Source organism: Clupea harengus, unplaced genomic scaffold (genome assembly GCF_900700415.2).
Source record: "Clupea harengus unplaced genomic scaffold, Ch_v2.0.2, whole genome shotgun sequence".
Taxonomy (NCBI): Eukaryota; Metazoa; Chordata; class Actinopteri; order Clupeiformes; family Clupeidae; genus Clupea; species Clupea harengus.
In genome coordinates this window covers 7367-21488 of record NW_024879963.1, presented here as the reverse complement: position 1 = coordinate 21488, position 14122 = coordinate 7367, and the positions used below count along the sequence as shown (strand labels likewise).

The following is a 14122-nucleotide window of genomic DNA, read 5'->3' as shown; positions in this document are numbered from 1 at the left end:
AATACTCATTATATGTTTCAGGATCTGCTCTTCAAACAGTGAAGTGTCTCGAGTTGGGGATGCTTAGTACAGTAGACCGATTTGAAGGTGTAGGGATGTGGTGGCCAGGTTGTGGGGAGGGAATGCGAACCACGGGTGATGCGGGGTGGGGAGTGGGATGTCAGACTGGTTCCGCTGGCAGAGCTCCGCGGGGCCGAGGGTGCTTCCTGTGTCTTGACTGTCCTGCGTCACTCACTTCCTGTGTCTGCGCCCTCCTGGCTGCCCCCCCCCCCCCCAAAAAAAATGGTAATACAGACATTTCCAAAAAAAGGCTGCATTACTAAAGCAGCCGGGTTTGTTTGTTTGCTTTTCATGAGGAGGTTATTAGTTTAATTTTTCTCTCACAGAAAACGCACAGGGTTTGTTTTGGTGGTTGTTGTTGTTGTTTTAAAGCCTGCTTCTCCAGTGCTGTATTTATTGGTGAACTATGCAGCAGATTTGGTTCTAGGACAGTGTGATGTAGAAGCATGACCGTCTCAGACCGAATGTCCTCTTCTTCCTCGTTAAGATCCCAAAGAAGCAGACTCCTGGACACTGTCAGCCCTGTTTAGACTTCAAACATAGCTTTAAAATGCATAGCTTTAAAAAATGTAAAGGCTATAAGCCGTTTCGCTCTCCGTGTGATTACTGCCTAATGCTGGTTTCCCCCTGCAAAAGGGAAAAGTAATGATGGGGCATTGGGTGTTTTTGGAATTAGCTTAAAAATATACATAGACTGCTTTTGTCATCAACATCTGGTGAGCCAATGGTCAAAATGGTCAGAAGGGTTTTTTGAACGGGAGCCTCTTAGGCTGTCGGTCAGGTGTATAGAGTTAGCTTATACATTCTGAGCAGCATAATTGCCAGTGTAAGCAATCCGATAATTGTGATTTTTTCTTCTTTTTTTTTTGTTACCACTGTGGTAATTATCGGGTCATGTACACTTGTAAAAAATATATTTTGTCTGGCAAAGTACTTGTACATTGAAATTAATTACACACTGAATTTAATCTTCATTTGAGGTACAAAGTGAAAAAAGAATATCATCAAATGTCTGATACTCCTTTACCTATGTTTGTGCTTGGTTATGTATGGTTTTCCACACATCTTCACAGCGAGATCACTGTCTCTGACCTACTGAGGCCTTAAGCATATCCCGACCACCCGTGTGACGGAGGATCATTATTATTGTTCTCTGATTTAATAAGATGAGAGGAAAACGGCAAACAGAGGTTTTAGATTTTGTGGGGAAATGATTGAATAGGCAGTGTGTCTGTTTCTCAAGGGTCATGAAAAGTGGATCAGTGGCATCTTATCAATAAAATCTGCTCTGTGCTGGAGTTACGTGTTAAATAGCGACAAATTAATTAATTAATTAATTAATTGATGGATGGGGATTGGAGATTTGTCTGTAATATTTATGCAAGTGTTGTATGCAAATGTTAAGGTCCAGCAGACAGCTTTGATATAGAAATTCAGTCTGGAATATGGCGACTGCCTTGATTTTTTTTTTTTTTCTTTTTTTTTCGTATAACATGTATGCCATGTTGCCCCATAATATATATGCTTATAAATCGTTTTAATGAAGAATTGTAACATTTTGGTAGTGTACATTATTTGCTGCTTTTACGCACAATGAAATGGGAGGGAGGGGAAAAGAGGGATATTTTTTAAACACAGAGTGCCATCTAGAGTTCTGAAATATTTTTGCTGGAAAATGAATGATGCAAATGTTTATTGATGGAGGAACTGCTGCTACAGTTTGTAACACTGGAGCTGAAATAAAATGCAATTACTCAAATAATGCACGCTGTCTTTTTATTGTGTTCTAACTGTAAGAATTGCAATGGTAATTTGGAGAGCATAGACGGTAGGCTTCCGTGCCGTTTTCTGAATGTGCGCTAGATGTGGACGTCTCACCTTGTGGAAAAGATGAGTTCCCACTCTTACCAGAAGAGGGCGCACAGGCTGAACCCTTTACTCTAGTTTCCGATGTAGCAGAAATGACTTTTAAATGTGTAACAATGATTTAAGTGAACCTATAAAATGCAATTATGCCTCAGACCTGATAGCTTATCACCAGCATATTTATTTATACAAATATGTATTTGTTTCTTTGTCAGAAATGGTGTTATGTAGAACAACTACTTTCATTAGTTGTATCTTACGTAATAAAGTCAATAATTGATGTTGCCAGACATTCACTCCATGCCAGTGTTAGCTGGCTGCCATGACATCTACCAAGGAAAACAAATCGTCCTAAAGACAACAAAGCATCAACCTTAAAAATAAAAAAGTGACTTCAGTGAATGAGGAAAACATCAGTGTCATGATCAAACTTAATTATCTAACTTAAAACATCCTGCTGCCAGTGGAAAAAAATGGCCCTCATAATTCATGCTCCAACTTCATCTTAAGTTTAGTCAAAAACTTTGTATTTTGTACATTGTTGTAGAACAATGTACTTCCTAGTGTATTTGGCACGTACTATGTTTACATACATACGTTCTGAGTACATTGAGATAGTTTTAAATAAATAGCCAAGACCACTTAGTGTAACTTGGGTTTTGTGCCTTTGTTGTTAACTGTGCGAGTGGACTAAAAACTCAGACCCTGATATAGGGTTCTGGCCTGGGCTCTGTAGAGCGCCTTGAGACAATTTCATTGTTTTTATATAAAGAAAATTGAATTGAATAGAATATGCATTTTCATTTACATCACGTATGTCAAAAGGAAACCCATCTGTTTCTGTGCCCTGTGTGGTGAATGGAGATGTCCGTCAGGTGAAGCTACATGGCCGGGGACACGTACACAGGTTGGGAGAACGCAGTGTCTTTTGTTTGTTTTCTAAACCCTGTTGGTTGAAAGGGTTGTTTATCTGCACAGCATAAAGAGAAGCTCCCTGTAGCTCATGATGAGGCCCTTGTCATATTGTCCCCGTTTTTGTAATCACTCAATCTGGTCTAAACTAAACTGTCCTGCTACCTTGAGCTTCTGCCAGGGAGATAATGCAGCCATGAGGTCTTCAGCTGAACGTGGACTAGCACATGCCCACACACACACACTCACTCACACAAACGCCCTGATGGTTTGAGTAGTGGCTGTAATCGATGGCTCCCATCTGATGATTCGGATGCGAGGAGGTTTTTTATCTGCCGCTGGAGAAGAATGGGAGTCATGCTGGTGCTGCTACATCAGGCATCCAGTTTCACGGTGCTGCCCCGGGAGAAGTTTACGAAGCCCTCCCTGTGGGAACCAGGAGCCCATGGCCTGGGACCATTACCTTATCAGAGAACGTCAAATTTGTCAGGCAGTCACGGCATATTGCAGCAGTGACAATGCTACTCTTTGTGGAGGACCTTGGTTTCCCCCTATCCTTAAAGAGTAGATATCCCGGTGTTTGCACAAACCTAGATTGGCTCCCAAAACAACAACATGATGGCACCATGACCACACAATGTGTACAATCTTAAGGGCCAATCAGCAGTAAGGAAAGATAGACGCAGAATGAAGTCGAGATCTATTGGGAGAGCGAACGAGAGAAAGAGAGAGAATGGGAAAATATTTCATGTAACTGCAACTGGCACAAGAGGAAATATGTTTATTGATTCAAATTCTTATTATCCAGTTGGTTGTAGGGTTGCAGTTTTGGACTTTTTAAACTCATAATTAGATCAAAAACTTTCTCATGACCATTTAGCTTGATGCTTAAAGATTTGTGGAATCTCCCTCAATGAGTGGTGAAGAATTAACATGATTTCTATGATGAAATATGTTGCTGCCAATACGTGCTTTTGATTTCTGACTTTGTTGTTGAGAAGCTTACCTGTCAAAACACATGCTTCATTAGTTCTTAATGTGCCATGTACTGTACCTCCTACCTAAGTGATCTATTGCCTCACCAAAGGGGGTGAAAGTATTATCAGTAATCCAGCTGTGGATGTTTTCATATAAGTTTTTGGAGGTGGTTCAATGGATGTTGCTGAACACATTGCAGTCCAAAATGTACTTTTGTTTGCGGCAACAAAGAATTGTCCCCACTCCGACGACACCATGGCCAAAATCTCTCACTCTCTTGTTTGTGTGTGTCTAGCAAGTCCCATAAGTGTTTGCCTTGACATCACCAAATTAATTCTCGTTGGTATTACCAAGTCAACTTTACCCCATCACTGGTACTTTGTACGCTTCAACTGGGCCATGACCAGGCTTACCTCCCCCTCTCCTTGTCTGGGAGCCCAGCACGTGTGGTGGATTTAAGAGTGCTTACTGAGGCCCAGTGGACACAATGCATAGCTCACGCTCATAACTGTTGCCTCTCACTCTTCTGAAGATCCGGTTCGTCCAGGTGGTTTTGTGGAGGAACGTAGAGGCACTCCCCCTGTCAGCTCGGCAAAGATGACGAAGAGGAAGGGGGACATGCAGACGGGGGCGTTGCAGAGCCTCTTCTGTTTCAGAGTCAATGTACCGTGTCCCACTCGGCCCAGGCGTCACAATGGTAAGACGGGCAATAATAGCCCGTCAACAGAGCCCTTATCTGATGGCCATGTTCCGATGCGCCATGTTGGCTGAGACGCTCGCCCAGATAATGTCAAAGTTATAATCCCGTCAAAACAGATGCTATCAGATCCTTTCACATCCAGCACTTCGCTATGTTTGAATTTGCCATTACACTCCGCTGACCTGTAGTGAATGTGCTTCAGCTGGGCCTTAATGATTTTTGTTAAGTGTCTATGTCATGACTAGTGTTAGGATGTTTGAAAGTTGAAACTTCTAGTACAGAAGCCACAATCTCTGAGAGATTATTTATCTCTGGGACCATTTAAAGGCATGACAGGCATGATAATGAGATTTGTCTGTTAGTCTCTCTCTCTCACTAAACTTGACAAGGAAGTTCTTGGGCACCATGTTCCAACATGGTCGAACCTGCCTTCTTTGTCCTCGTGTAATTGGTCACTCCCAGCCAGGTCATGGGTCATATCTGCATTACTTCTGGTAGGGGTTAATTGAGAGGGATACTTGATGCAACTACTCAGACACATACAAGCTTTGTGTTGACTTTAACGCTGTCATTCCAATGTGCCAAATGTTTTCTTAGCAGCAGACATTTATACTAACAAAGTGTTGTTTGGTTAAACCATAAGTCCCTAAATCCCCAACAAGGCTAGGGGTTGAATAATGTCTGAAAAAGCTTTGTGCTGTCAGTCAGGTCAGTCCTCTGCTTACAATTCATCTAAGAGGTATGTGTTCCTTTTCTTTTTCTTACACATACTGTTTCTACTGTCACTTCCTGTGTATGTTCTAACATTGAAGGCTTTGAGTTAAGAGGAACTGACATCTGGCTGCCATTCTTTGAGCAGATCAGGTTTGGAACTCAAAGATAAATGGAAGCTCTTCGTTCAAAAGGCAATCAGGTGAATCAGTTAGGACTCAGTTCAGTTGAAGCAAAACCAACGTTCCTCTTTGTTTTCATCTGAGCAAAGCCTGAAAAGCCTGTTGCCTCTGAGCAGCAAAATGTATGTGATGGAAAGAAAACTACAAGCAATAGTATTTTGTGCACCAAACCACAAGCAGTGATGAAGTGTGGTGACCCCACCCCAAGTTCAATTCAAGAGAGACACCTTGGCTAAAAATGAGTTCCTCCTCCAGTTCCTAAAAATGAGTTCCTTAGATCCTTAGCTCCAAGCATGAAGGAAGGGCAACTCAATAGCAAAAACATGACTACACAAAATCAGCGGTAGCCCTATGATTGGCCCGTGTGGAGAATTCCCCAGGGGTCAGCAGGTCGTGAGTCTCAGACGGGTCAGGAGCTCAGTCTGTCTCCTAGATAAAGAGCCGTTGCTATCACGGCTAAATCACACTCCTCCTCTCAACGCAGGCCCGCTACTGTAAACAGGATCTCTGTTGACAGCACGGTGCACTCTACAGCCTGCCGCCGTCTTATCAGCCACGTTCGGTGCCCTCTGTCCTCATTTCTCTTTCTGACCACACACACGAACGCAAGGAGAAAGTCTCACGCTACCAATTCGGTGGCCATTTATGTTCAGCCTGTCTCAGAGAGCATTCACCATTACATGTGGATATGCATTTTTTCTACTGTAGTTGCTTAGTGTAGCAAAATACTAGCAATAGCCTTGTTTGTGTAAGAGGGTATGAAAAGTGCCTCAAAGACAATTGAAAAAAGGACAACAGAATTCTACAGTGGTAAAACAATCATGGAAAATCATTGGGTTACATTTTGCAAAGGTGCAACATTTTGAAAGTGATCTAGATTCATTTTCATTAGTCATACCTCATCCAGCAGGTGTTATTGCCTGTCATTCGATGTCTACAAAATAACTCCCTAGATTCTATAACTACTGAAGACCATTCACAGCAAAACTGCCACGAGGCTCTGATAAAATGACAAAAGGTTTAATCCCTTTTATGATAATGGTGACCGTTAGTTCTACATAAAAGTACCCCATGCCACATAACAGATAATCACACCAAGAGACGTTGTTAGGGGAGTTGACCAAACCCTTCAGACATTATCAGTGTCCTCAGGCCTGCCACTGAGGGAGTCAGGGAGAGGTCCATGAACCCCCCTATCTGGAGAGGACACTGGTAATCCTGTTTTTTCCGAACGCTTTGCTACCTTTCTCCTCCTCAGCACGGAGGTGGAGGGCTGTGATCGTGAACCTGAAGATACAATTTTGAAGCTTCTGGAAAAGGGTGAAGTTTGGCTGGGGTGGGTGTATGGGTTGGACATTTCACTACACAGAAACTACATATCAGTTAAACATGAAACCTGAAAAAGTTATCTGCACTTATATATCAAAGTGATCTCATTCACTGGCCAGCATTTGCGTGAGTTGGGGCTTTGTCTGCAAGAAAGGGGTGACTCAGTGCCCTCACCTGTTTAAGGGTCAAGGAGCATCATCTCACATTTGCAGCACTTATCTACCTGGAAAGAGGGCTCTCAGTTAAGCAAACCACTGTTTCAAAACAGCCTGCAACCACCCTGAGGGAGCCCATACCAGCATGGCTTAGACACACCAGTGCTTCAAAAAGGAAACACTGGCAGACACTGACTCCAGAAGACAAGAGTCATGAACACATCCTCCTTCTAACAAGGGAATTTTGTGTTGTGAAAGAGTAGATTATTTTAGCTGTGGTTGGCCCTTTTAATGTAAATCCAACAAAACAAATTTAAATAAGTTTTAGTAAATGTTGCTACAAAACTGGAAATTGTTTTATATTATGCATCCAAATTAACAGTACTGAATTCATTCACATCATCAACTATCTGTGAAATTTTATAATTATGAAGTCAGTAATGCTAAGTAGTATAGTTTTTCATTAATTAATATTATCTAACAAACAGTTCACATCATCAAGAACAAGTCTTGAACTGGAGAAGCAACACACATCAACATATTATCTTCTGTAGCTGCCTTTTACTGATGTTGGCTGCAGCATTTAATTTCTGTTAGCAAAGTGAACTTTAATGTAAAGCAATGCTCACTAACTGTCCTCTGATGAATGTTCGTATAATGACCACCATGAAAAATCCCTTGCACCGATAGGCCATTACCTACAGTGCAACAGCTACTTTGCACATAGAATCTTAGGGCCAGACACTGTGGAGTCTTCTCCAAACTGATAAGAGCAGGGAATCTCCGGCAACGGGCTGTTTGATGGATCGTGAGCAAAGCTAAGTATAAATCTACTCCCAATCTTGGCTAGCTGCTAGCGCGCTGGCCATCAGCAATACGGAAACATTGGATGGCTTCCTGAGAAGCTGACAACTAACTGGAGTGCATTCCACAGAAGCCAGGACGGTCCGTGGCTGACATTCCATCTCATCTGACCTCATTTCGCTCCACTTCTATGTCGGACTTTATCTGGCACACAAGACAGTGTCTTGCAGAGATTGCTATTATTAAGTGGCGTGGCAGCGCCCTCGGAAAATGTGCTTCTTGGTTAACCGGGAATGTTGGCTTTCTCGCTTGAACGTCAAATGAATGAAAGTCATCTAATCTCTTAGATCAGCCATGTGATGTCAGAGGTAGACACTCCTGATGTTAGCCTTAGCTGAGCTACAACTGGTAATACCTGTCTTTGAGCAACATTGATACGTATGCCTTTGACGTAGATTTCCCTCTCTTGGTGTGATAGGGGGAAGCCAGTGATGAAAATGTGTCAATATGAATCACTTTGATTATCCTTGGTGAAAGTTTTCAAGTGGTATTTTAACTCCTGATAAAAAGACAATTGGCTCTCATGTGTGCATTCACTGTGGTCAGGTTAGAAGTTAAATTCACATTCTTGCATAGGTGAAGTTACAGTTACTGTTTTCATTGAGGGTACCTCACCTTGATGTTGGCTGTCTAAATAACTGCAGGCCTAAATGTAATCAATCAGACACCCACTGTTACTTCACGCAAAACGTCAGCATGATAAATGAGAAGTTGAGAATTGTCCTGTCAAATCAACAGACCATCTGTCAAAATATCACGTTCCCCTCTGCGCAATTCTCTTAACTTTATGGCCGTTCAAATGTCTCATCATTCTGGCTTTGTGTTGTGCAAATGCCAAAAGGGTGTGGACAAGATGTGTTTGAAAGATATGTTTGATTGTCAAGAAGATACCTTAAAGCAGTATCTGTTTGTGAGCTGCGAGGAACCTCAGGTGCTATCTCTGCCCTGATGTGTCTCAAAATGTTCCTGAAAAACGGTGGAAGTGTGTGATGTTGGGTAAAAATATTTAGAATGCCTAATGGGAATTCTGAGAAAATGTTTTGGGTTAGTTGGGTGCTCTTTCAGGATAAAATGATAAAATGTTGTTATCAGAGGGAGGTCTGTGAGAGCTTTAACTGATCATGCCATTGTGGATACAGAGTACTAATGTGGGGTCCTAGAGACTAGTGTAACCTATCTTTATTTAACAATCTGATATTGCATAGGTCTGTTGTACTCCACCTTTAGCAGCAACCCCTTCAAGCATACATATCGCAATCAAATTTCTTCTGTCTGCCTACACAGGAACTTAAGTTATGTTTCACACGGACTTTGAAGAAGACTAACAACAATGTCTGGTGTCCGCCCACTGAAAGCAGCTTACAGACATCTCGACACTAAATCACCTTGCAATGAGCATGAGGGCACTTTTGATTCTTATCTGTATTTCAAGGTGTGCAACTCTTGTCTTAAAATAGCCCACATGTTAGACTGTAGCCACTTAATTTGCTAGTTCACCTTTATTATTCTCAGAGTTTAAGGCTGCATTACTGTCAAGTCTGTGTGTTTCAGTGATATTTTGAACAGTGCTATACTGAAACATCACTGGACTTGTAAGATTTTCCGCAATGAGAAAAAAAAAAAAGAATGTCCCATGAAAGAAGAAAATATGTTGTCTGTGACAAAAGTATTTCCTGTCTAGTATCATGAGAAACCTATCGTGAAAATCTATACTTTGCCCATCATGTGCCAGGGGTCCCTCCTAGCTACACCCCTGCTATAATGTAAACATTTTGAAATACATGTTACTTGGATGAGCCCTGATACTTTGATGCATGCACAGTAAACGTTTGGCCTGAGATTGTAGTTACTCTGTCCTTGAGCTCTCCCTCTAGATGAAAAGTAAATAAAATCAGATATAAGGTGGGTTTGTGTTTGAAGCAGTTTACATTACTTCTCCAGTTTTAACAAACTAGAGGTTCAAATTCAAGGTATTGAAAAATATATCTTTTATTGTTTGTAACATACAGGCAAGCAATACTCTAAAAACAATGTGACTGCTCATGGACAAAAACACGCAAACTGTCCGTTATTAAGTCTTTATCACCAGACGGCTGGCCTCCACACACCGTTTATAACAAATCCATTCAAATCATAGCCATATGGCCTGTATAGTTGGTGTGGATATGATTTGTAGACAGTTGCCAAAAGTGACGCCCGACACAAATCCTCTTCCGTGACCGAAAAGGGAAGTCCCTCCGGCTTTTGAAAACAGTCTTTCCCATATTCCGAAGCTAGTTGCTTCCGTTTAGTTTTGTATCTACGGTTTTGGAACCATATTTTGACTTGAGTCTCCGTTAGTCTCAGGCTGCTAGCAAGGTGAGCTCTCTCTGGCGCTGATAAGTATTTCTGGTGGTTGAACTTTTTCTCCAACTCCAAGACTTGCAGGTGTGTGAACGCAGCCCGCGAACGCTTATGTTTGCTAAAGGCACTCGTGCTGTCTGATGATGGTGCAGGGCTCGAGGTCTCGATTGTTTCTGCAAGGAAGACATGGTGCAGAATGTCAGAATGATGAAGTAACGTCAGAAACTACAATGAGACAACATTTGAAAAGGATAGTACAGGTAACTGCACTTATACATTTCAACATCGAGTTAACTCATACCTCATTTAATTACTTTAATGGAAATAGACAAAAAAATCAATAGTAAATGCAAGTCCTTAGAATGTTACCTGTTATGTCGTGTTGTGATTCCTCTGTTCTTATTTCCAGTGACAGAGATTTTTCAGTAGTTTGCTCTGTTCGCCATCCAGAACTCTCATCTTTTACGTCACCGCAATTGGAGGCTCGTCGTTTCTCTTCTTTAATTGAGAGGATATCTTCAATGAAAAACGATGTCAGCTGTTTCTCTGACCCTGCCATTTCCGTCGTATAGATCCCAACTCAGGATTGAAGGAGATACACTCCAAACTCTAAATCAAAGGAAAGAACTCAAACGACCCTAGGCGGAAGACACTGGCAAGTCTGTCTGACACTGTCTTGACTTTCTACACTTAATTTATACAGGTAGTGTTGGCTCCCTCCCTGCCCCGCTCTGATTGGTTGAGAGTTTAAGTAAGTTGTACTGATTACGTCACTTTTGTGCTGCAGAAGCGCTAATGATAAAAACAGAGGTTGTTCATTGATCATTTCTCATGACTTGCCATTAATGATATTGTGAGTTTTATCTTACATAAGTCCAGTATGTGAAATGGTTCTGAAAAAATAGACTCATGGAATTTATTTGGAGCAAATCATTTAAGAAAGCGATTTGACTCATAAGAGAGTATATGGGTTCCTACTAATTGACAAGGTTTTGTGGTGTACATTTTACCTTGATTCTAATATGCTCAGAAAAGAAAGATTTTTGTGTAGACCCCAGATTTACAAGATAATTCTATCATCTCTTTTCCGAACATATGCAAGTGTTTATTTAGGTTTTTAAATGTATTTATTTTGGCAAGTTTAAGTTATTATATTCAGTTTAGGCAGCTGTACTCGACTGTATACAAATCAAGGTCATTTTAGAGCTTTTTCTGTGTAAATGCCATAAACACAAAAAGGTGCAGATCGTTTTAGTGCTTCTGGCAGAAACGTGTTGTAAACGACACCACAAGTGAGCAGCTTTGCTTTTCTCGTCCTGGCCCTTATCCCCAGCTCGTGAAATGGCTAGATTTATTATGCAACTGGATATCTGTATTACACACTGACAGGGCCTGGGTGTCAGGGCCGGGCATAGGGCCATGTGTCTGCCTGCTGCAGGCTTGTGTTGCTCTCAGGTCAGGTCAGGCAGGGCGGGTGGGTGGGTGGGTGGCCCCACACCATGGGGCTAATGTGTTCAGCACATTGGGGCCGGCTCCTGGACTGACACCCACGTTGCCTCCGCGGCTGTTTGTTTGTTGTGCTCCCCCATGGCTCTGGCTGACCTCGGAGAGCTCGGGACAGGGGAAAGTGGGAGCGGGAGGAGCAGCGCCGTCTCCCAGGAGAGCAGAGATTCCGGTTTGGAATAACAAGGAGTCGAGGAAGACAAACGGGGGTATTGTGTCCATCCCTCACACATACACACACACACACACATACACACACACATACACACACACACACTCCTGGCGGGTTGTCCGCCTGCCCTGGTGTTACTGCCTGTCGCTGTAAGTATGAGCTCTTGGGAAAAGAAGCACTTCTTTAGATGCATGATAACAAAGACTGGGAAAGGGAATATGTTTCCCTTATAAATGATTTGTGTTACATACATACATTATCTCCACTGTTTTAGAATACGACATACAGCAAAGAGAGTGGCTACAGCAGGCTACATCTCACACACAGGTGCTGGACCAAAAGTAAGTTCAGACATACATACAATACATACATACAAACATACGTACATCACATACATTATAAACTAATAACACACTTTTCTAGAGCACATTACAGTGTGTGGACCCTCTGTTTTCAGCCGGAACATGACATACACCCCGCAGTGATCAGGGGATTGAGGGATTCATCCTCAGGAAATCTTCAAAAGAATGACTCATGGGTTACAGAGGGCCACATGCCCGATGCAGGTGAAACAGGGATACAGTGTAGTCTTTCTGTGTAATCCACCTAAGTACAGCCATTGAATGGAGAAGTGAAGACGCATAAACATTTTTTGAGGGTTTACTTCATTCTAAGTCCTAAATTGTTGTCATGTACACATTGTATTTAAGATTCCTCCAAAGATAATATTCACCTTGAATTCCCCCCACCCCCGTGTGTGTCTGTGTGTGTGTGTCTGTCTGTGTGTGTGTGTCTGTGTGTGTGTGTGTGTCTGTGTGTGTGTGTGTGTGTGTGAGAGAGAGTACCTGCATAAAAGTGCCTTCATTCATAAGGTCTTTGATCAAGTCTTTTTCCTGTTTTGTGTGTCTTTTTCTGATGCCTATCTTAATTTTAGAGGAGCATAATAACTCCATTCATCGAAACTGCCCTCTGCCATGATGGGGACTGAGAGAATAGTTAGCCAGTTGGAATACCATTATTCATTCACAGTAGTAGAACGAGTTCTTCTGTCTCTTGTTACCTCATGCCCTGCGCCCTAACGCAGTAACTCTGACACCCCAGACTTTGGAGGTGCCACCACCAGATGTGGACTAGTTAGAGAGTGACCTCGTGGCCCAGGAAGTCATATGTCTCACACTCTACATGGTCCACACCACACTGTCATTTGTTTTTGTTGGACGGGTTCTCTGGTTCTCTGTTTGTCTTTCGCGTTCTCTCTGCATTCTCCATCCTACATGGTCTTCACCACTCGTTTCAGGTTGACAAATACAGATGGATGGAGGATAATGAGCCAGACTTTCACAGCATAATTAGTCTGTGTTTATTTTTGATGAGTTGTGTCAGCTGTTGCTGAAGGACATTTCAAATGTCACATGTTTAGGATACAGTTGTAACCCTCCCCGTTCAAAGAAAGCTGAAAAGATATTTCTGTCTGAGCTGGATCGTGCTGAGGTGCCCTCTAATGGTGAACATGTTCACTATTACTTTGTGTGGAGGGAAACACCATTTACCATCTATGATATTAGTATTCAGGTAGTACTGCTTCCTTAAACGGCATGATCTTGGCTTGATATGCTCAATAGTGAATTATACATTTAAATTTAGACACGGTTTAAACAGAAAAATCATGTGTTTACTTGCACAAAAGTATATTTTTGAATGTCGTATTATTGTGCTCTAGTTAGCTTGTTCAATAAAAAAACAGATAATCTGATAACCTATTGATGTACAAAGATCGTGCTTTATCACACAGATGATTGCTCCTTTCACCGTCCGAGACGCCCCCGTCCACTTAGCAACTGTAAAGTGCTCTCAGTAAGCCCTGCAAACAGTCACAATAATGTGCACCATCTCGTTGAAGGGAGCAGCTTTCTATCAGCACTATTGTGGTAACTGCAGTTGTTAGGCAGGAGGGAAAATATTATTTCAGATGGTGGTTTGAATTGGGAGGGATCAAACAAGCCTCCACCGATGCCTGCCCAACATTTGAGAGATGAGAGACACCTCGGCGGTGACGGGGCTTAGTTTGTGTTGGCTCAAGGTGCCATACACACCTGTCAGGTGAGGTTTGAACAGTGAGCTCTTCAGTGACGTGGAGAGCCACGCTCCACTTTTTTTTTTCTCCCCGAGTGCGCCTCACATGGACAGTGATTTTTCAAGAGGTTCGATGGGCTCTTTGCAGTTCCACTCAGGGACTGCAGGGATATTTCTCAATATGAGAGGTTCTGTAACTACTAGTTCAGTTACTGTCATTACATTTTTGTTCCTGCCATGTTTTTACCATTTAAATGTATTGATGTATTCATTT

At 42.2% G+C, this 14122-nt stretch overlaps 1 protein-coding gene across 1 annotated transcript; it reads right to left on the bottom strand.

Moving 5' to 3' along the window:
- Positions 1–9756: 9756 nt before the first annotated feature.
- nkx3-1 (NK3 homeobox 1) lies at positions 9757–11392 on the bottom strand. Its single transcript, XM_042705819.1, has 2 exons — positions 10470–11392; positions 9757–10273 (listed from the first exon to the last, which is right to left on the bottom strand). The coding sequence occupies exons 1-2, from the start codon at positions 10657–10659 to the stop codon at positions 9840–9842; spliced, it is 624 nt and encodes a 207-aa protein (XP_042561753.1). The 5' UTR covers positions 10660–11392; the 3' UTR covers positions 9757–9839.
- Between the last annotated feature and the right edge of the window lie 2730 nt (positions 11393–14122).

Excerpts from the sequence above, each read along its gene's own strand:
- nkx3-1 (XM_042705819.1), bottom strand. The coding sequence starts at position 10,659 with ATGGCAGGGTCAGAGAAACAGCTGACATCGTTTTTCATTGAAGATATC. Across the intron at positions 10,274-10,469 it reads ATCACAACACGACATAACAG|AAACAATCGAGACCTCGAGC; the intron begins GTAACATTCTAA and ends TCTTCCTTGCAG.